Source organism: Bidens hawaiensis, unplaced genomic scaffold (genome assembly GCF_021521415.1).
Source record: "Bidens hawaiensis isolate Kalapana, Puna unplaced genomic scaffold, B.hawaiensis_p1.1 tig00010383_1, whole genome shotgun sequence".
NCBI lineage: Eukaryota > Viridiplantae > Streptophyta > Magnoliopsida > Asterales > Asteraceae > Bidens > Bidens hawaiensis.
Window position 1 is genome coordinate 1165 of NW_027491788.1, and position 25744 is coordinate 26908.

Below are 25744 nucleotides of genomic sequence, written 5' to 3' on the forward strand. Positions count from 1 at the left end.
CATGGGGTATCAAAAGATCATGTACACATAGTTGTAATATTCCGCATCTATCCATACAGACGATAGGCTAGCCACAAACATAAAAATAACAGCACCGTAATCACCCAGTAACAGTTCCACAGCCGAACTGTCACCCTATCCAAACACCAGTGGTGGTAGGCATCTGACTGCTGCAAGTTCAGTACCGTCTGCTGTAATGTCGATAGGCACTGAGTCACGTCCCTCCTCTCCCGGTTAATGTTAGCTATGGCTATCGAGTGGTCTATCACACGGTCAGTCAGGATAGCCATCCAAGAGTTGTTTCCTGCGTTTGGGAGGTCAGGACGAGGAGTAGGTATACTCAATGAACGAGAAGATGAAGTACCTACCCTAGGGCGTGAAGGTCCTCCCCGGTCATGGGTAGATCTGAATGGAATAGAGGTAGGGTCAATCGGGGTTTCCCGAATACGAGCAGTCTGCCGGACTCGTGCAGTAGCTGAAGTCGTCGGCGACAGGTGTATAGGTGGAGTGGGTAATCTGGCTACTCTAGCTGGTGAACGATACTGACTGTTAACTTCGCCTTGATCCCTACGTGGTGACCTGGGTGGATAACTATCGCATCTGTAACCGGATAGATCAGGCACATTCCTGGGTAGTTCTCTACAGATAACTTCTTCTTCCACCTCTTCCTCCTCCTCCTCCGGTTCCTCTTCTGGGTCCTCCCCTACTGGATCCTCCTCTTCTGGATCCTCCTCCTCTGAATCCTCCTCTGATTCTTCTTCGGGATCCTCCTCTACAGATATCACCGGTTCTTCTTCCGGTACGTAGTCGTTATTCCTTGACATGACTCTGCACAAAGGTTAGTTATAAGAATAATATATATTGCTATGACTAACTATTGTTGAGGAGATTAATTAATTAAACCAAATTTAATATTAATTATATTAGAATATAATATTAGCTTTATCAAGATTTTAATTATTGTTATTATTTAAATCAATATTGAATATAAATGAATATAATATTCATAGTAAAATGTATCATTGTCAACAGTATCGTACGTACACGTATTCATACACCTTTTTCCACTTAAACACGTATGAGTGTTACATATATATGTACTTTCCCATTACCTTTTATACACATATGTTGCCACTTTTACCTAACCACATGTTCCGCGATTTCTCACAGAATTCCCTCGTACAAGCAAGTCTGTTATTATGTTCCGGACCACAATAACTCACTTGCCCTACCAAATTAGTCAGTATATAATATTAATTTATTATTTAATTATTTCCCAGAGTTAATCGAGCCTACGGTTATATTTTAGGTACCCTAAGGGATAACCTAATCCTTTATAACCAATGGCTCTGATACCAACTTCTGTCACACCCCGACTAGCACAATGCGGAAGCGTAAAACGGGAATGTAACAGACACCTCTGATATTAATAAATTGTTTATAAAGAAACATTACAAACTAATTTACAATATATTAAATTTCTTTGTTCTATCATTGTTTAACAGTCTAAGCGATACAAACAAAACTAGTTCGTTAACTATACATTCTTACTAATAACGCCCTTGCTTCTATTCACATAACATCAACCACACACTTCAGGCAAGTAACAGATCACCCAACCATTCCGATTTAGGTACACCTGAAAAGCAGTTTAAAACGGGTTAACTACTAGAGTTGGTGAGTTTCACGAGTTTCAAGAAAACAGTAATGAGTGTTCACAAGTCAACACTTGTAATTATGAAATAAGTATGTATATATGTAAATGATGTATGTGATGTAATTATGCTAAGCTACAGTGAAGCCTGGACTGTTCGTGCTGCGTGCCTCCATTTCCCACGCTCAATCAACCACTGTGGCTCCCCTTCCGCCCACAACATGCCCCGGTAGCTATGTCTAACACTGCATAGCCTGTATGTTTAAATATGGTCATGTGCAAACGGCGCTATGTGACACGGCAACCAGGCCGATTCCGTTTGGGTTTGTCAAACCAATAGTACTATTCACAAGCCACCGGCTCGAAGTTAATCACTGTGATTGTGGGGACTTTCGTGTGTTAGCACTTAGATAATTCACATCATCACATGTTTCAGATAAGTATATAGATATAAGCAAACCTGCTTTTCACCCCAAAAGTTCGTAAAACAGTTTAAAAGTGGGGTCATGAAACTCACGGTTTTGTAGATATTCCGTACTGTATCAACTCGTGGTTTGTTCAGTCCGCTATCAGTAGTTCCTATAATTAATATTATAATAATATTAATATTTTAATACTATTATAATCTCAATACTAAACTGGGCTGTATAACTAATCAGGGAGTAGCTGGAACGCCCAGAAAGTGGCAATAGGCTTAGGTTGTGATGTTGTTCAATGTCTAATACTTAAAACTGAACTTGGCTCAGATTCCTGTTTTCCCAGCTGGACCAAGTTGTTCGTTTACGCGTTCAAAAAACAGTTATGGGAAAATAAGCTTGGGTAAATGTATTGGTTAATAAAATGATTAAGTTATAAAGAAAGATCACATACTGGGGTCTCGGCTTAGCCTCGGGGCCCGTTTCCGCTTATTCAGTTTGATTTGAGAAGAAACGCGCACAATCCACCCGGATTGTCCAGGTTTCTCATAGAAAAGTTCATTTTCACTTAACTAGTCCAAAAATATGATTTTTGATCACTCTTGGTGTTTTGATATTCCCGCAGATTCACTAGTCGCGAACTTGCCGGTTTTTATAAAAACTGAATTGGTTTAATATTCAGATTAGCATAATTAATTAATCATTAATCATTAAATTATGAAAATTTAACCACTTATCAATTAAAATATTTAGATTTTAATAAAAATATTTCTGGAATTTATTTACTGATTTATTAATTTATAAAAATTCATTTTATCAGCTATATTTCGTCTGAAAATCGTCCGTTTACCCCAAACAATATCCAAAAATTCACCAAAAATTCCTGAATACTCAAATCATGTCCCAAAACAACCTGTATCAACTCCAGAATGTAAAAAGCTCGTGCGATATTCTTTTCGGCTCAAATTCGGCTGTAAAAATTCACACGAACGCAAATAAACAAAACACCTTTAAACTTCTCCAAATGTTCCAAAAATTTATATGTGACTAAAATACATAAAATCTGAGTTCCCAGAAAAATTTCATAATTTTTGAAGTATTTTAGCTATTTTTCTCAAATAAACGTCCCAACTCGGTAATAAATTCGCCAAATATTCTAGGATGGTCGAAAAATTACCAAATTTAAAAAGGGACTCATTGACACGGTCCCTGATCTCTCTGAAAAATTTCAAGTCCTAAAAATATGCACATCACAACCTTAACCTAAATAGCCCGTAAGCGAGTGTTTCGGCATTACCTCAGCGGGTTTGGCTCGTTTCCGACCTTTTAATCAATTTTTCAGGTTCTTGTGCTTCTAAGCAAGCTAGGTACAACTCCTATATCACAAACCAAGCAATATTTCATCAACATAACAGCCTTTAAGTTAGGGTTTCTGCTAGTGCACAAAGACGAACTTTTGAACCGTAAAAACGTCGTTTCAACCCTTTAATCCGTGTTTATGGCCAAAAAAAATTATCAAAACAGGTTACTTACCATGTGTATGATCAAAACATGTTTATGGACCATTTTTAGGATTTTTACACGGTTAGGAATGATTTTTAGTAACCAAGACATGTTTTTATGGTATTAAACAAGTTCAAACAAGTAAAAAAGCTACTTATTTAAGCTCTTACCTTAGGGTTTTGGAAGTTTTCTGGCTGAAACAGAAGGGGCGTCCAGATTTTTCCAAGAAATGATGTTAAAATGGCTTGAACCTAGTTTAAATGTGAAAGAATAAACAAGGGGGGGCTGCTGATTGTGATCGGACCATCATGGGCCCACCTTGGGCCCATTTTGGCCCAAGTTTCTGATTTCTCAAGCCCAAATACGAAAAGCCCTGTCCAAATTTAGTTCGGGTTCGGTTTTTGGCGCGAAAAACTTATCGGGTGCGTTAAACAACGCGAAAACGAGTGTTTTTCGGCTAGTTTTGTGTAAAATTATAAAAACATACTATATGTTTGTAAAAATCAAAAATATTTTCACGGATCGCTTAAAACATTTCAAATAAGTGTTTGGTAAGTCTTTTTCGGCTTAACGGATGATACAATGCTTGGTTTGTAACTATCTTTCGCGTTTAATTCTATGGCGGGTGGTTAAACGAGCATGTTTTCGTTAAACAACGCGAAAACGAGTGTTTTTCGGCTAGTTTTGTGTAAAATTATAAAAACATACTATATGTTTGTAAAAATCAAAAATATTTTCACGGATCGCTTAAAACATTTCAAATAAGTGTTTGGTAAGTCTTTTTCGGCTTAACGGATGATACAATGCTTGGTTTGTAACTATCTTTCGCGTTTAATTCTATGGCGGGTGGTTAAACGAGCATGTTTTCGTTTAACTTGTTTGCTATCAAACTAAGACCATATTTCTAATATTTTAGCTTGTATAGATCGTATATCACTTATAAATGGCCCCCCGAGATATCTGGGTCATAACCCGACCCGTTCGGTTAATCGTTCGCTTGTTACGCAAAAGGCGTTTATTTGCTTAATCAGTAAATACGTACTGAGGTGTACCTTATTTTGGCTCAAATGTCACAAAAACGTTGAGGTTAAATTGTGAAAGATATAAAAGTATGAGGGTTAAAAGTAAAAAAGATTAAGTTAAAAAAAAGGAAAAAAAAGAGAAGAAACCTACATGATTACAGCCGTTTAAGCCAATGTTACAACTAAGAATGCATACCATCTCCCACAATTGTATATTATATATAAATTTATAGAGAGAGGATAAAATTGATATTGATGTGTTATTTTTGTACCAGCCTTTTGAGACCCTTTTGAGAGGTTAGTACTCAAACTTATCAATTCAAACGACTTTCTTCTAGGTTTGCTCAATAGTCATTATTAAACTACTAACAGGCCGGTTAGTTAATTGTAATTAATAAATTTTGTTTTGTTAGTTCGCCCAATAGTCATTAAACTACTAACAAGTCCCTTAGTTAATTGTAATTAATCATGTATAAAATTGTCTACATAATTCATTTAAGACTCTTTGACATGAAAGATTAAAAGGGGTATTTCTAATACAAATATTGTTTTCCCTGCAGTTCTAAAATGCGCTCATTAAAAATGATACTAAAAATGATGCATCATTGTGTAACAGAAATGACACTGAAAAACCATGAAATAAAATCATAAGCTGATGTACACAATATTCTTTTGAACATTTTACCTAAATTTCATTTTTTTTCACATACTATCACCACATTATTTGATGTGCATGTACTATAATTGTATCTTGGTCGTTAAGCACTTTAACCAAGCAAACAACATTCCTTCAAACACTACGCAAGCAACAATCGGCTTTCCATGTATTTGTGGCTTGTTCCTACAAAACAAGTAAACGTCATGGCATAATCATGAGATTGAACATGATGTAAAAATAGTTTAAATTAAGTTCAGGATTTAACTTTCATTTTATATTAAAGTACGCAATAAAAAAGTGCAAGCCCTTCTACTTCCCAACACTATATAAGCTAAAACGCACAAATAAGCTAGATTATACTAATTCCCATTAATCCGACAAGCTAAAACATACAAATAAGCTTAGTTATACTAATTCCCGACAAGTTACTAATTCTCAACAAGGTGACAGCTATACAAGCTAAAAGTAACATACACATAAGCTAGATTATACTAATTCCCAACAAGTGACACTATATAAGCTAAAACATACAAGTAAGCTATGTTATACTCGGAGCATGTTTGGGATTGAGTTTGAAATATATTTATTGGCTTTTTCAAAAAGCCATTTTGAAAAGTCAGGATTTGAGGCTTTTAAAAAACTACTTTTTAACACTTTTAAAAAGCTAAAATAAGAAAGATTTTTATGTTTGCCAAACACATTTTATATTATTTGCTTTTTAAAAACACCAAAAAGCCAATAAACATTTTTCAAACTCAATCCCAAATATGCTCTCAATCTAGCTTTTAATAAAAAACAAAAAAACAAACAAACAAAATAAAACACCAAATTATGATAGTACCATGTCCAATAGGGTTTTGGCTTTGTTGATAAATTGAATCTTTATATCACGATGTATGATTTTGTACTAGACAAATTTGAATGTAATTCAATGCACGTGCAACACCTATTGTTGTATTATTTTTACATCAAATAAACAAACAATTGTTTAAAACAAAGACACACGTCGGCACATCCAACAGGTACATGTAGAGCTTTATTGTTGAAGGGTATGGTCTGTCTTGCGGATTGTGTTAGGCGTCAACACACGTATGAAGGTAATCCAATCCACGTGTGGAGGTAATCTAATCCATGTGTGAAGGTAATCCAATCCACGTCAAACATATGTACCAACCTTTACTGATTGCTTTCATTATAGGGCGCGCATAGCTGCAATTTAAATACAAAAATGATCCTTTAGAAAACATCTAAACATATAACATTGTACATCTTTTTTGTAAATCACATAAATTACTTTAGATTGATATAGCACCACCTTATTAAACAAACAAGGTGAGTAGAGTCATGAAATGAATAAAGAGGTTAAAATAATTTTGGGTTTGGAAGACCATGTCAAAAAGAGATGATTTTAAATCAAACTCCCACGTCTCAAATCACAAAATAGCTCGACAACAAACCATATTAATTACATGAAAAAGCAAATAAAGGCAGAGTTGTAATTTAATGTATCCGATAAGGTAAATGCATTGATAGTTTGATACTATAATTAACTAAGATGCCAACAAATATACACCAAAAAATGCTAAATAGGTTTGTGTGTATACCTGAGATCCTTATCCATCGTCACAATAATGAAACTCTTGCAATGACACACGTTAGAAAGCATCTCAATTTCGGTTATAAACGTATGATTCGACGTTTGTACACCTTCCCAAATCCACGGACAATATTATGAAGGTGGTCTAGTCCACTTAGAGGTTAGACACAAACCAAAAGACTTGCAACTTTGTAAACATTAACAGATCCGATATCTCTAAATTCATTTTCATCATCAAAATCATTGAATCCAACACCCATCACTATATGCGTTGTATATAATCCTGTTTATCAATTCAGATCTGAAATATTTATAAATAAGATCTACAACCAGATCTGAAATATTTAGAAATAAACACTTTCAAGCCAATTAAAATAACACTAACGGTAAATCTGATACATCTAAAACTCTGTGAACTATGAATGAATCTAGAAGTCAGAGATACCTTGGTTGTGACGGCTGATGCCGTTTGGCAGATGTGTGGTGAGCGGCTAGGGTTTGAGAAGATAAGGAGTGGTATTTATGGTGAAGGAATATAAGCGTGACGGGCTAATGATGGTAGGTATGAAATTACCTGTAGCTTTCTAAAAATGTAAATTATTAGTACAGAATACAATATTTCTAAAATGGTATAAGTTGCTAAATGTGTGTAAGGAGGTAATTGAGACAATGAGTCGAATCGAGCTAAGCCAAGACAAGTTCACACTCGAGCTCGGCTTGTTTACTTTATCGAGCTTAAAAATTAAGTTCAAACTTGTCGAGATGAACTCCTTAATTTTTGAAAAAACTTTTATTTATTTATTTTACGGATATTTAGTTTTTATTCAGTATTGAGCCGAGGGTATCTCTAAAAGTAGTCTCTCTGTTCCAAGAATAGAGATAAGGTTTGTCTACATCTCACTCTCCCCAGACCTTACAAATAACTTCGCTATGAGTGTGATTTATTGAGCATGATTGTTGTATTTATCCATTAAAGACAAATTGTTACTATCATTTTATTTATAATTTATAAGCTAAAGAATATATAACATTATATGTTTTATATTTGTTCTCTTTAATATTTTTTTAGAAATCGAGTGGCATATTTTTATTCTTTTAATTTTGATATGCTATTATATTATTATTATTATTATTATATTGAAGTTTAGGGTTTAAGTCATTCCAAAGGAATGGAAAAACAATGTTTGGTTATCATGTAGTAATGGAATAAACCATTCCACAATGAATGAAATTTCTTCCAAATATAGGATTTTCATTCTTTAAGGAGTAGATGTTTTTTTTTCCATTCCTTTAAGGAATGAAATCAACAACACTAATAATAATAATAATATAATTATTATTATATTAGAATTATTCTTATATTAGAATTATTATTACATTATCAAATAATTATATTATTATTATTTTTACTATTTTATTATTATTTATTATATTATAATACAACAATTGTTATAATAGAGTTATTATCGTATTATCAATATTATTAAAATTATTTGACGAGTCAACGCTTCGTAGCACGCATGTGTGATTCAACATTTTCATGATTATTTTTATTCGCTTTAGTGGTTTCGTTGAAGTGCGTAAATCTTAAAAATGAGATAATACAAATATTCATATTATTAATATTATTTATTATTATTACTAGTAGTACCAGTAGTAGTAGTAATAATAATAATAATAATAATAATAATAAAGGGATGATGATTCCATTACTATGGTAACCAAACATGACAATGAAATGGTAATGATCCATTTCATTCCTTTGCCCATTCCATTCTCATGTCCATTCCATTCCGTCATACCAAACATACAGGGTATGTTTGGTTGGAGGTAATGGAATGAAGGGGGAAGGGAATGGGAGAAAGAATTGAATGAAAGGGAATGAAATGTATGATTACCATTCTTTTGTTTTGTTTGGTTAACCCATAGGAATTAAATGAACTATTACCTTTTGTTGTTTGGTATCCGAAAAAAATTGTAGGAATGAAATAGAAATAATAAAAACACTCATATCTCAAAATACTTTTTACAAAAAAAAAAAAAAAAAAAAAAGCTGCAATAGCGACGGTGGTAGCTCCGGCAACGAAAATGGCGATTTTGGTGGCGGTCAAGCGGCAGGGGTGGAGATGGTTAGGTGGTGGTAGCACTGGTAGTGATGGCAATGGTACAGTGGTGGTGGGTAGGCAACGACAGTGGTGGTGGCGGTGATGGTCAGGCAGCAGTGGTGACAATGGTTGCGGTGGTTAAGAAAACGTTGCTGGCAGCGGCGGTGGCGGTGGTGGTAATGCTGGTAGTAAGGTGGTGGTGGTGGCGGCGGAAGTGTTGATGGTGCCGATGGTAGTGCTGATGGTTGTTGTTAGGTGGTGGTGGTGTTGAGAAGGTAAGGTGAAGGAGGAATGGAATGAAAAAAAAGAAGGGGGGTGGGAAGGAATGGTTTTGATGGAATGAGATTCTATGTATAATGGATGATTCCATTCCATTGAGCAACCAAACGTCACTTTTTTCATTCCCATGCAATGAATCATTCCATTCCCACTGTCATTCCTGCATAACAAACGCTACCTTACATGTGGCTTAGTTGTAGGAGGTTTGGGTTTTTTAGTGGAGACTTAAGTTCGAATCCCACTTGTTACACTTTTGGTGGGTATTGGCAATGAAGGATTTGAGCTAGGCCTTATGCAAAGGTTGTCAGCTCAAACCCTGAGCCCACTTGGGTTTTCGTCCCACCGTGTGTTACGCCAGAGAGTTTTGCTAGCTCTTGTGGTGGCATAACGATTGTCAAATGACAGTCGGCGGTATGGTTTTCTGGGAGAACGCCTAAGTCAAACTCTGAAGCCAGTGTGGGCCGATTAAGACAACATAGTCTTCCCAGAGTGGGGCATCGGGGCTCTCCGAATTTGAAGAGTGCAATAGTCTAAATACAAGAAAGTCGTCGTTCTAAAAAAAACTAAATAAGCCAACGAGTCGAGCCATCTCGTTTAGATTCAAGCTTATTTTGAGTCGAGCTTTTTTCTAGCGAGCCGCAAGGCACAAATTTTCGAATAGCCCTAATTGTGTGTCAGTGAATATGGTTAAGTTTTGGTTAATTTCGGTTAATCCAGTTTGTATGCAACGGCCATGGAGACGGAACCATAACCATAACCCATGACTCGTGCAGGTTGTAAAGGGGTTGCGAAGAAGAATAAGTTTTGGTTAATTTCGGTTAATCCAGTTTGTATGCAACGGCCATGGAGACGGAACCATAACCATAACCCATGACTCGTGCAGGTTGTAAAGGGGTTGCGAAGAAGAATAAGTGACGGATTATATTTGTTTCTTTTGACTTAGATGTAAACTTAAATATAAACTTGATGGTAGATTGGTAGTCACACGATAGAAGATGGAACCAACCTTTCAACCTGCAGTGTGCGTTACATCAGAATTTGGTGGAAGTATCAAGTATATATTATTTTTGTTTAGTTCATTCAATTTGGTTTAATCTAATACAATGCTCTTTAATTTTGTTTTATTTTATTACTAGATTTAGAAATCATGTAATACATGTGATGATTTAAACAATATAAATACAAATAAATTTGATCAATAATATTAAAAAAAACTACAGTTTATGGTAGCTAAAGTGTTAAGTTAATTTTATTGTGATTATAATAGTTATTTGTAAGAACCCAATAGGTGGACTAATCGGATGTTCTTATTATTTCAAAAATGTATAATTCCTTGTAATACCAAAGTGAAAAAAGAAGAAGTTTTGATGTATGGTGATTTTAGTGAATTTGGAATCTAGATGGAGAGTTTTTTTACTAAGCAAATATCTTAAAGACTGTATGGGAGTCTTATTGGTCTTACTAATCATTATTTCTTTTTGTCTCACTATAAAGCTATCGGCTATGGTGGAGGGCTTTGAAGCTCCCCTACAGTGCCACATCAGCATCAGATGGACATTGGGGACATCAAAACCCTAAGGGATAATGCTCCTTTTTAATGAGGGGGCTTCAAAGCCCTTTAAAATAATATAATAAAAATTAAATAATATATTAAATAATAATAGTAATACTAAGATTTAAATTTAAATAAAAATAAAAACCATACAATAATAAACATGCAAATAAAAAATAAATATAAATATAACTAATATTCGTCGTCCTCGTTCGCATATTTGGCCAATATATTTGCTTTTCTTTTCTCCATCACCGCAAGTGTGGGAGGATCTAGATACGATAGATCTTTTGTGAGGAGCTTGAATTCCTTTTCTCGCTTCCGCTCCAAGTGAACTTTTTGTCTTTCTCCATGCATCGCCTTTCTTTCTTCGTGCATTCTCATGAGTTCCTCTTGTTTATGTTTTTTAGCGTTGGCAATCTTAGTTAACTTGAGCTCTAAGTTGTCAAAACGCGAAATCACTCGGAACTCATCGAGGATGCCGTTATGGACGAAGATCCTTCACCTCTAGCCGCCGCCTTGGCTTTAGCTCTTCCTACCTGACATGGCAACTCATTCGGTTCATCAAAAATAAATTTTGGATCCAACTCGTTTAGATTAAGTTGACAAAGACCATCCGACATGGGTTGAGACGGCGAATGATGACCGAAGTAGACGTTGTATTTGACCGTTTGGACGGTCGCGGTGGTGATGATGTCAGGACCGGGTGCCACTTTAGCGAGCTTATGCATTGTCTCCAAATTTCTATCATATTGAAATCTCCACGATAAACGGCCTTGTATTGTTTTAAGCAAGCCTCCATCACATTGGCATCACTCATGCCGCTTTTTCTATTATTGTTAACACTGGTGTGAATGTTGGTGAAGTTGGTTATTTTTGTGTGTATTGCCTTCCTTGTTGTAGACGGAATCATTCCCACAGTACTCACCTCGACCCATTGTAGCAAAGAACTTGGTGCGTATTTCTTCCCAAACCTCTGGGGAATGTTTACCGTCACCTTCGATACATATAAAAGCTTAGTATTAGTAAAAAAAAAAGAACATGAAAAACATATAAATATTTTTATAATATACCTTGAATCGAGTCTTCGGATGAGTCGATCCACGCACACGTTAACGCCATTTCCTCGTCCGCTTCCCACATTTGTCTTTCGCCTTTTTCGGTTGTTTGATCGTCACCTAGGTTCTTTTTTAATGACTTCTTTTTTTAAGGCGGACTTGCGTTTCGGGTATTTGTGTTTCACTGTTTTAGGTATTTGGGTGTCGGGCATTTGTGTTTCGGGTATTTGGGTTTAGGGTACTTGCGAAGACGTATACGGCATTGGCGATCGAAAGAACATATCGGGGTTAAACGGTTGCATGAGTGGAGGAATCATCGGTCGTTGTTGGTTAGCATAGAACGGGTTGTTAAGGTCGACGTTATTTGCGAGCAAACCAGCCCACCATATACAACTCGGATCCCACGGTTTTAGGTTTGGGTTCGGGTTTGAGCTCGAGCTTGTGTTCGGGTTTGGGTTTGGGTTCGAGTTAGGATTCATGATTGTGAAAGTTTCAAAGTTTTTAGAGCAAAAGGTGTGAAAATGGTTTATATGTTGGTGAGAAAATGAAAGTTTGAGTGAAATTGAGAAAATGATTTGAATTTATAGAGAAATGGTTAAAATATTATTATTATCATTATTTTAACGGATACTTATATGACCGTTGGGGTCCCCCCCCCCACCGCTCAACTCTCCTCTCCAAGCCGGTCGTTCAGAAGGGGCCTCTCCCCCGGTGGTGTCCCCCTCCTTCAGCGCCCTTTTTACCCTCCACCGTGCCCATAGAAACAAGCCTAAAGAGCCAATATGTCCTATCCAAGCACATAATGTTTTAAGAAGACATAATGAATTTGCTTTTAATTAATATTTTAAACATAAAATATTTAGAGAAATTTTTTAAAATAAAGAAAGCCAACATCCCCTTTACTTTTACAACAAAAGAAGCAACACCAACTCGACGTGAAGCATTTGGTGGTGGCATATGATTAGTTTCAAGGAATACATACACGAGCATAAGATATGCTGGTTAGGCATGATGGTACAAAAATTCCGCCTAAATTAAAGAATCAACAAAAACAGTGAAGCCAATTTTGTATTGGATATAAAAATCAACGTTAAATCCTTAAATCTTACAAGTAGTTTAGCAAGATACTGATGTAAGAGCATTCCCAATGGATTCCCTAAATTATTTGAGGGAGTTCTCCATTCTTTAGAGATGGTAAAAAATGGTTGTGAGAGGAGAAGAGAGAAAATGTTACTGTTTATGATTAAATTTGGAGAAGCGCACTGTTCATCTCTATAATTTTTTAATGTTTTTGAAAGTGGTTGTGAGTGAATGAGAGAGAAAAGGTAATGATAAAAGTATAAAAAAGTATTATTTAATTGAAAATGAGAAAGAAAAAATAGTATTTTTAGTGTAATTATAGAGATAGAGATGAAGAATTGAATAAGAATGCTCTAAGGGACAAAAAACACACCCACAAGTGGGCAAAACTCCTAAACATCAGTCTAGGCTTAAACTAAATCTAGAGAAACATAACCCCATCATAATACCAAAAATATAACATGTTATCACTATAACTCCTTGTGGGGCTTTAATTCCCAAAAAAATGCTTGTGATAAAAATGGTTCTTGACTTGGGTAAGTGGATTCCAACATCAGAGTATGAATCACAATATTCGTAATTAAGTTGAGACAAGTTATGAACCGTTGTTTGTGTTGGATCCTATTCTGATTAACCGGGGAAGGCTCCTAACTATCACAAGAATGGGATCACAAGTATAGAAGTATGTGGTGTTTAGTATTGTATTAGTGAATGAATATACAAGTGTTATCTCCTCTTTATTTATAGGAGAGGATAAGTGTACACAAGATCCTATGGTTTATCACTTCCGGTTGGGTCCTTTGATCCGATCTTCTTACCCTCAGGCCTTGCTTTCTTCGGAGATCTTTACCTCTTGGTCACTGGCCCCTATCCCGGATCACACGCTCCTCGGGCCACCCACCGGATCAGACGTGCTGCATGCGTTTCCCTCTCAAACCTTTTTCCCTCCATTCCGTCTTCTAGAACCATTTGTATTATTGGGATTTCCTGTGCTGGGCCTTGCTTAGATTATTGGGCTTGGGGCATGCCCGTGAGCCTGTCTCATTTCAAGTCCCCCCAGTCTATTGTTCTCGTTATTTATGACGAGGACAATAGACTCATCTTGTGCTCTTGCTCATCCTCTTGTGTCTCTTCCCATGGATTCTCTTTCTTGTTTGGCCCGCTTGATTATGCTTTTGTTCCCTTTAAGCCCATTTGCGTGATCCGGCCTAATTTCTTCCTTTTTGAATTTTGACGGTTTACCTTCCCAAGGCAATAATTAACCGCCCCCCTTGTATTTTCACCATTATTGATCCTCTCTCTTCTACCTTTCTCCTCCAAAAGTTCCGGTGATTTCCTTCCTTGCCCAGGTTTGTCTCCTCCTTTCTCTGTTACATTATGAGTCGCGACGGTCGATCAACCATTACCTTGGCCATGTCCTCTGTCAGAATGGCTACTTTGTGTTCGACTTACCATATCTCTTTGTCTTTGTCTCCGACCCTTCCCGAACCAAATGATACGGCTTGCAACCATCCTGGGTTTATCGCTCTTTATGCGAAAAACCTTGAGTTTGCTAATATCCGTTATCCTTTAACTGAATTTCAGTTGGCTTTGTTGAAATATCAACGATTGTGTTTCTCCCAAGTCCACCCCTTGGGGTTTTTTCATGTTACTCACTTTGAGGTCGCTTGTCGGGCCTTCGGTGGAGATCCTTCTGTTACTTTGTTTAGGCGGTTTTACCGTTTAAAGCCTGACGACGATTGTTTCACCTTTTAGCAACGAGCAAGCGGTAAACACCTTACATGTACTTCCTACATCCCCTCTGGGTTTTACCCTCAGGAGTGGAAAAATGATTTTTTCTTTGTGTCCTCTTCTTTTGCTCTCGGTCTTACTCGTCGCCGTCATGTTGGTTCTCAAATTGATGACCCTGCCCCCGGCTTTCCTACTGTTCATGATTCTCTTTATAAATTGCTGATTAAAAATCCTACCGAAGCTGCCACCTACCCTGAGCCCCTGTTATACATGACTGGACTGAGCAACATTTGGCCGGACCCGTTGACACGTCCTGCTATGTTTGACGGGGAGCGAGGTTGGTGATTCCTAACTTCTGTCAACTGCCTTAAATACTTTCCCCCTGTTTCTGATTTCTTTTTCTTTTTTTTTTCTTTGTTGTTGTTTTGCAGAGATGGATTTGATGGAGATACTTCAGAAACGTCATGTTAAAGGTGCTGAATTCGTTGCTCTTCCGATATCTGCTGGTGTTTCCACCCCCGTGACTCGTACCGGTGATGCTTCCTCCGACTCCGAAGCCCAGGGCTTCTCAAGTGTGGCTGTCTCAGATTCTTTGAAACGCAAGAATGTTTATTCTGAGCTTTTTGACTCATCCTTAATGAGTCGCCTTCGTAACTCCAAACGCACTTATTTGCGCTCCACTGGGCAGGGTTCTTCTTCTGCCCCTGAAATTGTTGATGTTGATGACGACTTTTCTTTCAAGGTCACTGATGCGGTTCCTGACCCTATTGTTGCTCCTACCTCTGTTAGTGAACATCCTGATGCTGCCGAGGTTGACCTTAAAGGTAAAGCTCCTATCGCTCCTGAGGGTTCTTCGAATCCTTCCTCAGTTAATCCTCCTACCCCTGACCTTTTTGTCCCGAAGTGGTCGTTAACTGTGAACTCTTCTGTCAACACTCCCCACCTTGCTCATGAGTTCTTGACATGTGTTATTCCCACTGTGGATTATGCTCATGTGCAAACTATGATGCCTGATGTCCTGGTTGGGGAGTTTGGTATGTACCTGTATCGTACCTTGGTGTTGGGTTCCTCCCTTCGTCAGGGGTTTGTGGATGTCCAGGTCGCCCATCAGAATAGTCAGGAGGAGATTGCTAATTTGAAGAAGTCTGTTTGATGGCTATGTTCGACGGGTCGGGGAGATGCGTAAGAGAATTAATGTGGCCGCGGAGTTGAGTTTGGAGGTCCCCGGTTTGAAATCTGCATTGGAGTCTTCGCAGAAACAGGTGGCTGACCTTACTGCTAGCCTTCAGCTTGCCCAAGAGAAGGTTGCTGATCTTGATGCCGTTCGATCTTCCCTTGTTGATGCTCAGGCTAAAATTTCCAAGGTTCGTTTCCCCTTTACTTTTCTTCTTATCTTCTTTGTTTATCTTATTTTTGCCTTGTGATTTTATTGAAGCTTGAAGAGAGCCCCCCTCTTGTAAGAATTCATGAGCTGGAGAATCTGCTTGATCGTGAACGTTCTAATCATAAATCAGCTTTAGAGCAATTAGGGGTTGCTAAACATCAAGAGGGGCAGAAGGTTGACGGCCTGTCAAAAGAGATTAAGTGGCTGAGGGGTGAATGTTCCCGCCTACAGGGAGTTGTTTCGAAGCATGAAGATGATCTTAAGTGGTTGGTTTCTACAGGTTTCTGGCAGGTATACGATAGGGCTCTGGGCTGTAGGGAGATGTTGGAGGTCCTGGACAATCTAAATCGGGCTGTGTTTACTTCTGGTTTTCAACATGGGCTACGGTCGGGCTATGAACATTCTTCCCACGGGATTCCCATTCAAGATGCTCCATCGTTTTCTCCTACTGCGGAGGCAGAAGCTCAAGAGGCATTTGTGGCCTTGACCTCCCATGTTCCCCCCATCGTTGCCCAAGTTTCCTCGGACCCTGAGATCTCTGTTGCAGACATTCAAGCCCTGGCTTCCGTTGTTGATCCTCCGTCTCCGTTGTTATAATTTGTGGTTTGTTTTAGACAATTAACTTTATGTGGGTTTGTATGCTTTTAAACAATTGCTTTGTTTGTCTGCCCCTGCGTGGGTGAATTTGAACTTTTCATGTTTTGGTGTTTGAATATGCATTAGCATTGGAATATCTATGACAATGATTAGCGTATGCCTTAGCATGTTTAATTTATGCTTATAGGTTAACCATTTAGCCTATCGGCGAGGCCTTCCCTCTTTGAGGAGCATATCGTGAGTATTTACGAGGCGGACTCGTGTTCTATACTTGTTGCCCTTATAATGAGACGGACTCGTTGTTTGCATGTTACGATTTTGATAAAGTAATTTCTTGCATTAGGATCATGTTTACATAGCGGTTACAAAAAAAAACAATTTGACTTTCCTGTTTGTTCCTCGCGGAGAGGTCACTTGTTTTGTTTGATCCTTAGCCCTTTTGCTAGTGCCCTCAGGCGTAGTACTTTTGGAGTTGCATGGAGTTCCAGGTCCTAGGAATCTCCTTTCTTGTTGATTCTGCCAATCTTTAGACCCCATTATCTCCGGCCCAAATAACTTGATAGGGCCCCTCCCATTTAGGCCCCAATTTCCCCTGATCTTCTTTTCTACTCGCCTCATTTTCTTTTAACACCCAGTCCCCTTTTTTGAATCTGACCTCCCTAACCCTTGCGTTGTAGTATCTTTCCATCTTTTGTTTTGTAATCCACCTCTCGTCTCGCTGCCTCCTCCCTTCTTTCTTCCGCCAGATTTAGGTTCAGCCTCAAATCTTCCTCACCTCCTCCTTCCCCCTGCAGAGTTCGCCTGGTTGGCGCTCCGATCTCCGCAGGGATCATAGCTTCTGTTCCATATGTTAGGCTGAAAGGCGTTTCTCCGTTACTCATTTTAGGCATTGTTCTGTGTGCCCATAAGACGTGGGACAATTCTTCCACCCATGATCCCTTTTCTCTCCCCAGCCTTGCTTTGATCCCCTCTACCATACTTCGATTTGCTCTTTCCACTTGGCCGTTAGACTGGGGATGGGCTACTGATGTGAACGTTTGCTTGATTTTTAATTGCTGGCACCATTCCTGAACGGGTTATTGGCAAAATGTTTCCCATTGTCACTGACTATGGCGCATGGTAACCCAAAGCTGCAAACAATGTTTTCCCATACAAATCTCTTGACCTGTTCACCCGTGATAGTCCGAAGCGGCTTGGCTTCCACCCATTTTGTGAAATAGTCAATTGCTACAACAAAAATTTTTGCTCTTTCGGTTCCCTCCGGGAAGGGTCCCACGATGTCTATTCCCCACTTCTGGAATGGCCATGAGGAACTTACCGGGATTAACGATGACTTTGGTTTCCTCCCTATCGGGGCGTGTATCTAGCAGCTGTCACATTTTTGTATCTCTTTAACAGCGCTAAAGAACATCGATGGCCAGTAGTACCCGGCCCTCATTGCTCGTGCCACAACCATTTTAGCTCCCATATGCATTCCGCAAATCCCCTCATGTATTTCCTTTATTACGTATTCTGCTTCTTCTTCATTAATACACTTTAGGGATTGTCCCAAATAAGACTTTTTGTATAAATTCCCTTCAATTATTTCATACTGTAATGTTTTGATCTTTAGTTTCCTTTCTTCCTCTTTGTCCTCCGGGACCCTCCCTTCCTGCAGGTACTCAATGATGGGGGTCATCCAACTTTCTTTTTGGCTTTCTACATTGGCTATCATAGCTTCTGTTACCGACGGTTGCTTGAGGGTTTCCACCTTTACTTCTTTTGCCAGATGATCGAAGGCCACTGCTGCCAGTTTGCTCACAGTATTTGCCTTTTTGTTTGAACCCCTTGGAATGTGTATCACCTCTGCTTCCTCGAACCCTTTCATCAGTTCATGAGTCACCCTTAGGTATTCCCTCATTTTTGGGTCCCTAGCGTCGTAGGTCCCCCCCCCCACTTGGTTAGCTACCAGAAGTGAGTAAACGTGAGCTTACACTTTTCTTACTCTTATTTCCTTGGCAATCCTTAGCCCTTCCAAAAGTGACTCGTATTCTGTTTCGTTGTTAGTGCTCGGGATTCAACCTTATTGCATAAGTCAACTCTATCCCTTCGGGACTTACTAAAATTAGCCCCGCCCCACTTCCCTCTTCATTGGAGGCCCCATCAGTGTATAGTTTCCACCAAGGTTCCTCACTCCCTGCCTTCTCACTACTCCTTGCCTCACATTCTTCTCCTTTCTCGTTATTCTTCCCCCCTTCTGTTTCAGCTAAAAAGTCGGCTAACACTTGCCCTTTGATGGACGTTCTTGGCCGATATTCGAGTGTATGATCCCCCAGTTCTACTTCCCACTTCGTTAGTCGGCCCGAGACTTCGAGTATTGATAAAACTTGCTGAAGAGGTTGATTGGTAAGTACTCGCACGACATGTGCTTGGAAATACCTCCAGAGTTTCCTCGCCGTGTAGTTCAAAGCTAGCACCAATTATTCTATCGGTAAGTACCTTTCCTCCGGTCCCTTCAATGTGCGTCTTATGAAATAAATGGGGACCTGTGCTTCTCCCCTTTCAACCATTAGCACGGAACTTATTGTTTTTGGTGTTTGGGAAAGGTACAGTATCAATGTTTCCCCCGGCAGAGGTGTTGCAATTGTAGGGAGGTAACATAGGTGTTTCTTCAGCTCCTGGAAGGCTTCTTCTACTTCCTTGTCCCAACAGAATTTACTCTTCTTTGTACTTCTCCTTAGAATGGCCATAAAGGGCAAGGTCCTTTCCGCTATTTTGGAAAGGAACCTATTTAAAGCCACAAGTCTTCCATTAAGCCTCTGCAGTTCTTTGAGGTTCTTGGGGGACTTCATCTATATCCGTGCTTCCACTTTCTCAGGATTGGCTCGAATCCCCCCTTTTGTCACCAACACCCCCAGGAACTTCCCCTCTTCTACCCCAAAAGAGCATTTCCCCGGATTCAGTTTCATGTTGGCCTTTCTTAGGGTTTGAAACGTTTCTCTTATGTCTTTCAACATTCCCTCTTCATGTTTGCTTTTTATGACCAGATCATCCACATAAATCTCCACGTTTCTGTCCCTTTGCTCTTCAAATAGTTGATCCATAAAACGCTGGTATGTGGCTCCTGCATTTTTCAAACCGAACGGCATCTTAGTGTAACAGAAGGTCCCCTCATAAGTGTAAAAAGCTGTCTTTTCTTCATCTCTGGGGTCCATCTGTACCTCATGGTATCCCTTATAGGCGTCTTAAAAACACCTCATGGGATATTCTACCAAAGATTCTATCTTTTTCTCCACTTCGGGGAGTGGGTATGCATCTTTTGGGCAAGCCTTGTTCAAATCCTAGAAGTCAATACACATTCGCCAACTGTTGTCGGCTTTCGCTATCATCACTGGGTAGGAGATCCATTATGGATATTTTACCTTCCTAACTATTCCAGCTTGCAATAACTTCTAAGTTTCTTTTAACACGGCTTGGCTTTTTTCTAGCCCCAGACTTCTTTTCTTTTGTTTTACAGGCTCCATCCAATGGAACTCTTTGAGATTATGTTGCACTTGGTTTCGGGGGATCCCCGTCATGTCTTCGTGTCTCCATGCGAACACATCCACGTTCCTCAACAACAGCTCTTTTAGCTCTGCTCTCCCTTTATCTGTCAACGAGGTCCCTATCTTGACCGTCTGATCGGGGAACTCCCCATTGAGGACCCACTCCTCAGTCCCCACATGCCTCTTCTTTGATTTTCGTTCCGGGTCCACGCTGGCTACAATCTCAGCTGAGGATCGTATTGTGGCTACCCTTTCAGGAGTTGGGAATTGGATGCATCTGTGTGCGGTGGACGCTATAGCTTGGAGAGCCCTCATACCAGGGCGTCCCAGTATGACGTTATACTTTGACGGAGCTCTTACGACCAAGAACCAAAGCTGAACGGTCCGAGTCTTCACACCCTCCCTCAGACTAAAAGGGAGGGTTATGGAGCCCAAAGCTTAATGACCTCCCTCGAAAAACCTACCAAAGGGCATACGTGTGACTTTCGTCAATTTTCAGCCCGTATTTGTATTTGTTAACCCGACCCGTTGGGTCGTTTCGTTGTATTATTTATCATTAATAAAAGTGAATCCCGACATTTAATGTTCATTATTCGCTGTTCGTTGTTATTCAGTTATTTGTGAAATCCCAAGTCCTATCAATAACCTAGTTAAAACACGTAATAATTCCAAAACCGAAAACTCATGAAATTAAACTATAAAGTTTAGGGTTAGAAATGAAAATAAAACATTAAACTTCAAAGTTAAAGAATTATGAAAATAGAGGGACCATAAATGAAAAATTATTCAAAAAAAAAATAAACCCAGCCCTCTTCCCCTGCCCCACGTTTTTCCGGCCACCCTCTGGCCGCCGGAATCGGCGCCGGAGGTAGCCCAATCCTCCGTTTAAGGCGTTTTTGACCTGAGTTAAATATATAAATACGATTCTCCGTCGATATTAAACGTTAACCGACTAATTAATTATGATTCCTTGCCGTAAAACACCCCGTAATCGCCGACGGATTTCACGGGATTCACCATTAATGCGATAACCGCGTCCACGCTCCTCCTACTAGTATAAATAGGACCCTAAGCTTCATTACAACTCACTCATTCCTCTCAATCCCCCTCTAATACACTGAGTAATCTGTAATTGGGAATTCTTATAAATTCTTTTCCGGCAACTGGGTTTCGGTCAAAACAAAACATCAAGAGGTAATGTTTAATATCGGTCAAAACAAAACAAAACACCACACTTATTATTGTAACCGATTGTATATATTGTCATCTTATTGCTATGTTTTCTTTCATAATAATCAAAATTGTAACCAATGTTGTTCCAACATTGACGTGAATATATTTTAAGTGCCATATTAATTAATATATTTTGTATTTTAGCGTTCATCATGTCAAACCTAGCAAAGCTTGAATTTTTAGCTTTGGACAATACTGGAAAGAATTTATGTCATGGGTGTTGGATGCGGAAATACACCTAAATGCCAACAATCTTGGTTACACAATTAAAGAAGATAATACAACATCCACCCAAGATAAGGCAAAGGCGATGATATTCCTTCGCCATCATATCCACGACGACTTAAAAACCGAGTACCTAACGGTTAAGGATCCACTTGACTTGTGGACCAAATTAAAAGAAAGATATGACCACCAAAAAACAGTAATATTACCAAGAGCTCGTTATGACTGGGTCAACTTAAGCTTACAAGACTTTAAATCAATAAGTGAGTATAACTCGGCTATGTTTAGAATAACATCACAATTGATTTTGTGCGGGTAAAAATATTACTAATGAGGATATGATGGAAAAACATTCTCCACATTTCATGCATCAAATGTGCTATTGAATCAGCAATATCGTGAAAGGGGTTTTACAAAATATTGTGACCTTATTTCATATTTACTTGTGGCGAACAAAACAATGAGCTCTTGATGAAAAATCATGAGACCCGACCGGTTGGCACAGCCCCATTCCCTGAAGCGAATGTGGCAGCATATAACGATCAAGGTGGAAGTCGTGGTCATGGTTACTATCGTGGTCGTGGTCGTGGTAGTGGACGTGGACGTAGATATAACCGGGGAAGTTATCATGGTGTTCAATTTAGGAATACAAGATCCCATCATAAAGGGCAAGAAAATTGAAAGAAGCCTAAGTATGAAAGTGATAAAAAGACTAATGTAACTACATCAAATGCATGTCATCGATGTGGAAGTAATAACCATTGGGCACGTACTTGTCGTACGCCTAAACACTTGGTGGCACTCTACCAACAATCAATCAAAAATAAAGGAAAAGGAATATAAACAAATTTTGCATATGAAGATGGCAACATTGATATCCCCGATGGTCACAATGAACATACTAATACAATTGCTCTTGATGTGGATGATTTCATCATTGATCCAATCAATATGAATTCTGGTGATATCATGGATGATACACTCAAGATGGATGCTTGCAATTTTCCTTACATATGAGTCATTGGACTTAATTTTATGTTATTTTCATTATGTCATGACTGGACATTTTCTTTGAAATAATGTGTTTCTTTCTCTAAGTGTATGAGATAGTTTGGGCATGTTATGCATTCTATTTATGTCATTTTTTTAAGTATATGGAGCATTTAAAACGTCCTATTAACGATGAAGACATATGTCTAATCGACAGTGCAACCACGCATAAAATTTTCAAGAAAAGAAATTTTTTCTCTAATTTAATTATAAAAGAGGCAAACGTTGGCACTATATTCAGTACTTCAAAGTTAATTGAAGGTTTTGGAGAAGCACATGTTGTGTTACCGGGTGGAACACATTTCAAATTTAACAGTGCATTATTTGCTCCGTTGTCTCAAAGAAATTTAATAAGTTTTAAAGATATTCATCTAAATGGATATCATCTTGAGACAACATGTGATAGACATGATGAGTACCTTCAAATCACAAGTTCGATTTCGGGTGAAAAACATGTATTAGAAAAGTTACCAGCACTTGCCTCCGGTTTGTACTATACTAAAATTAATATAATTGAATCAAATATGGTCATAAACTAAAAGTTTATGGACCGGGAAAATTTTATCATTTGGCATGACCGGTTAGGCCATCTCGGATCAATTATGATGCGAAAAATTATTGAAAATTCATGCGAGCATTCATTAAAAACCAAAAGGTCCTTCATTCTAAGGAAATTACATGTGTTGCATGCTCACAAGGAAAATTAATTACTCGTCCTTCACCGGCTAAGGTAGGAACCGAAACTCTTAGTTTTTTAGAAAGAATACATGGTGATATATGTGGGCCTATAAATCCCTCTAGTGGGCCATTTAGATACTTTATGGTCCTAATTGATGCATCAACTAGATGGTCTCATGTGTGGTTATTATCAAGTCGTAATATGGCCTTTGCATGGCTACTTGCTTAATTAATAAGGTTAATAGCACATTTTCCAGATTACTCCATTAAGAAAATTCGGTTAGACAATGCTGGTGAATTTACATCCCAAACATTTAATGATTATTGCATGTCTATTGGGATAAGTGTGGAGCATCCTGTACCTCATGTACACACACAAAATGGGCTTGCTGAATCGCTTATTAAGAGACTTCAAATGATTGCAAGACCAATTATTATGAAATCAAAATTACCAGTTACTACTTGGGGGCATGCGATTTTACATGTAGCAACACTAATACGCATCAGGCCAAAAAGTTATCATACCTCTTCCCCGCTAAAGTTGGTTTTTGGTCATGAACCAAATGTTTCCCATCTAAGTATTTTTTTTTGTGCCGTATATGTTCCTATTGCTCCACCACAACGTACAAATATGGGGCCTCAAAGGATGTTAGGAATATATGTTGGGTACGAATCACCATCTATAATTAAGTATTTAGAGCCAACAACAGGAGATTTATTTACAGCTCGATTTGTTGATTGTCACTTTGATGAATCAACATTCCAAAATTAGGGGGAGATGAAAAGCAGCCAAAAGGTGATATTGTTGGAATGAATTATCGTTATCTCATTTGGATCCTCGAACTAAACAATGTGAACTTGAAGTTCAAAGAATAATTCATTTACAAAGATTAGCAAATCAATTATCAGACGCTTTTACCGACCTAAAGAGAGTGACTAAGTCACATATACCAGCTGCTAATGCTCCAATTAAAATCAGTGTCCATGAAGGACCACCACATATTGATAATGGATCTAATGCATGCCTAAAGTGTGGCAGACCAATTGGTTCTAAAGACAAAAATCCTCGAAAGAAAAAAGAAGCAAATAATGAACATAGTCAAATCGAGGTAGAAGTAATTCCAGAAAAAGAGCCTTCTAAAGAGACAATAGACATGATGGTTCAAGATGAACATAAGGTACCTGAAAATGAAGAGATCTCAATAAATTATATCATGTATAGGAAAGTATGGAACCGAAACCAAGTCGACGTCGATGAAATCTTTTCATATAATGTAGTGCTAGAAATAATGGAAAACAATGAGGATCATGAACTAGTATCTGTTGATGAATGTAAATAGAGACATGATTGGCCAAAATGGAAAGACGCAATTGAAGCAGAATTAAATTCCCTCACGAAACGGGAAGTCTTTGGTCCCGTAGTACAATCACCTGAAGGTGTAAAACATGTTGGTTATAAATGGGTCTTTGTGAGAAAACGTAATGAAAAGAATGAGATTACACGCTACAAGGCACGATTTGTAGCACAAGGATTTTCTCAAATACCTGGAATTGATTATGAGGAGACGTATTCTCCCGTGGTAGATGCAACGACTTTTCATTATCTTGTTAGTCTGGTAATACAACAAGGGATTGATATGCGTCTAATGGATGTTGTGACAGCCTACCTTTATGGCTCACTTGATACAGAAATTTACATGAAACTACCTGCAGGATTCAAACTACCAGAATCATGTAAATCAAGTTCTAGAGAACATCTTTCAATTAAACTAAACAAATCATTATATGTGCTGAAACAATCTGGGTGTATGTGGTATAATCGCCTTAGTGAGTATTTGTTGAAAGAAGGTTACAAAAATGATTCTGTTTGTCCATGCATTTTTACAAAAAGATCAGAATTTGACTTTGTTATAATTGCTGTATATGTTGATGATTTGAATATAATTGGAACTCCTAGAGAGCTCCAAAAGGCTATCGAATATTTGAAAAAGGAATTTGAAATGAAAGACCTTGGAAAGACAGAGTTTTGTCTTGGGTTACAAATAGAACATCTTAACGGTGGGATACTTATGCATCAAGAAACTTACATAGAAAATTACTCAAAAGGTTTTACATGGATAAATCACATCCATTGAGCACTCCAATGGTTGTAAGGTTACTTGATATGGAAAAGGACCCATTTCGACCACCGGGAGAAGAAAAAGAAATTCTTGGTCCAAAAGTACCGTATCTGAGTGCAATCGGTGCATTAATGTTCCTTGCGAGCCATACACGACCAGATATATCATTTTTCATTAAATATTTTGGCAAGGTATAGTTCATGCCCAACAAGGAGACATTGGAATGGGGTAAAACAAATATTTCGATATCTCCAAGGAACTAAAGATATGGGCTTGTA

General features: G+C 38.3%; 1 protein-coding gene across 1 annotated transcript; it reads right to left on the reverse strand.

The window, feature by feature from the left end:
* Nucleotides 1–17999: 17999 nt before the first annotated feature.
* LOC143534979 (uncharacterized) lies at nt 18000–18536 on the reverse strand. The gene has a single exon (XM_077029340.1). It carries the CDS (start codon nt 18534–18536, stop codon nt 18000–18002), a length of 537 nt encoding a protein of 178 aa, XP_076885455.1.
* Nucleotides 18537–25744: the final 7208 nt, after the last annotated feature.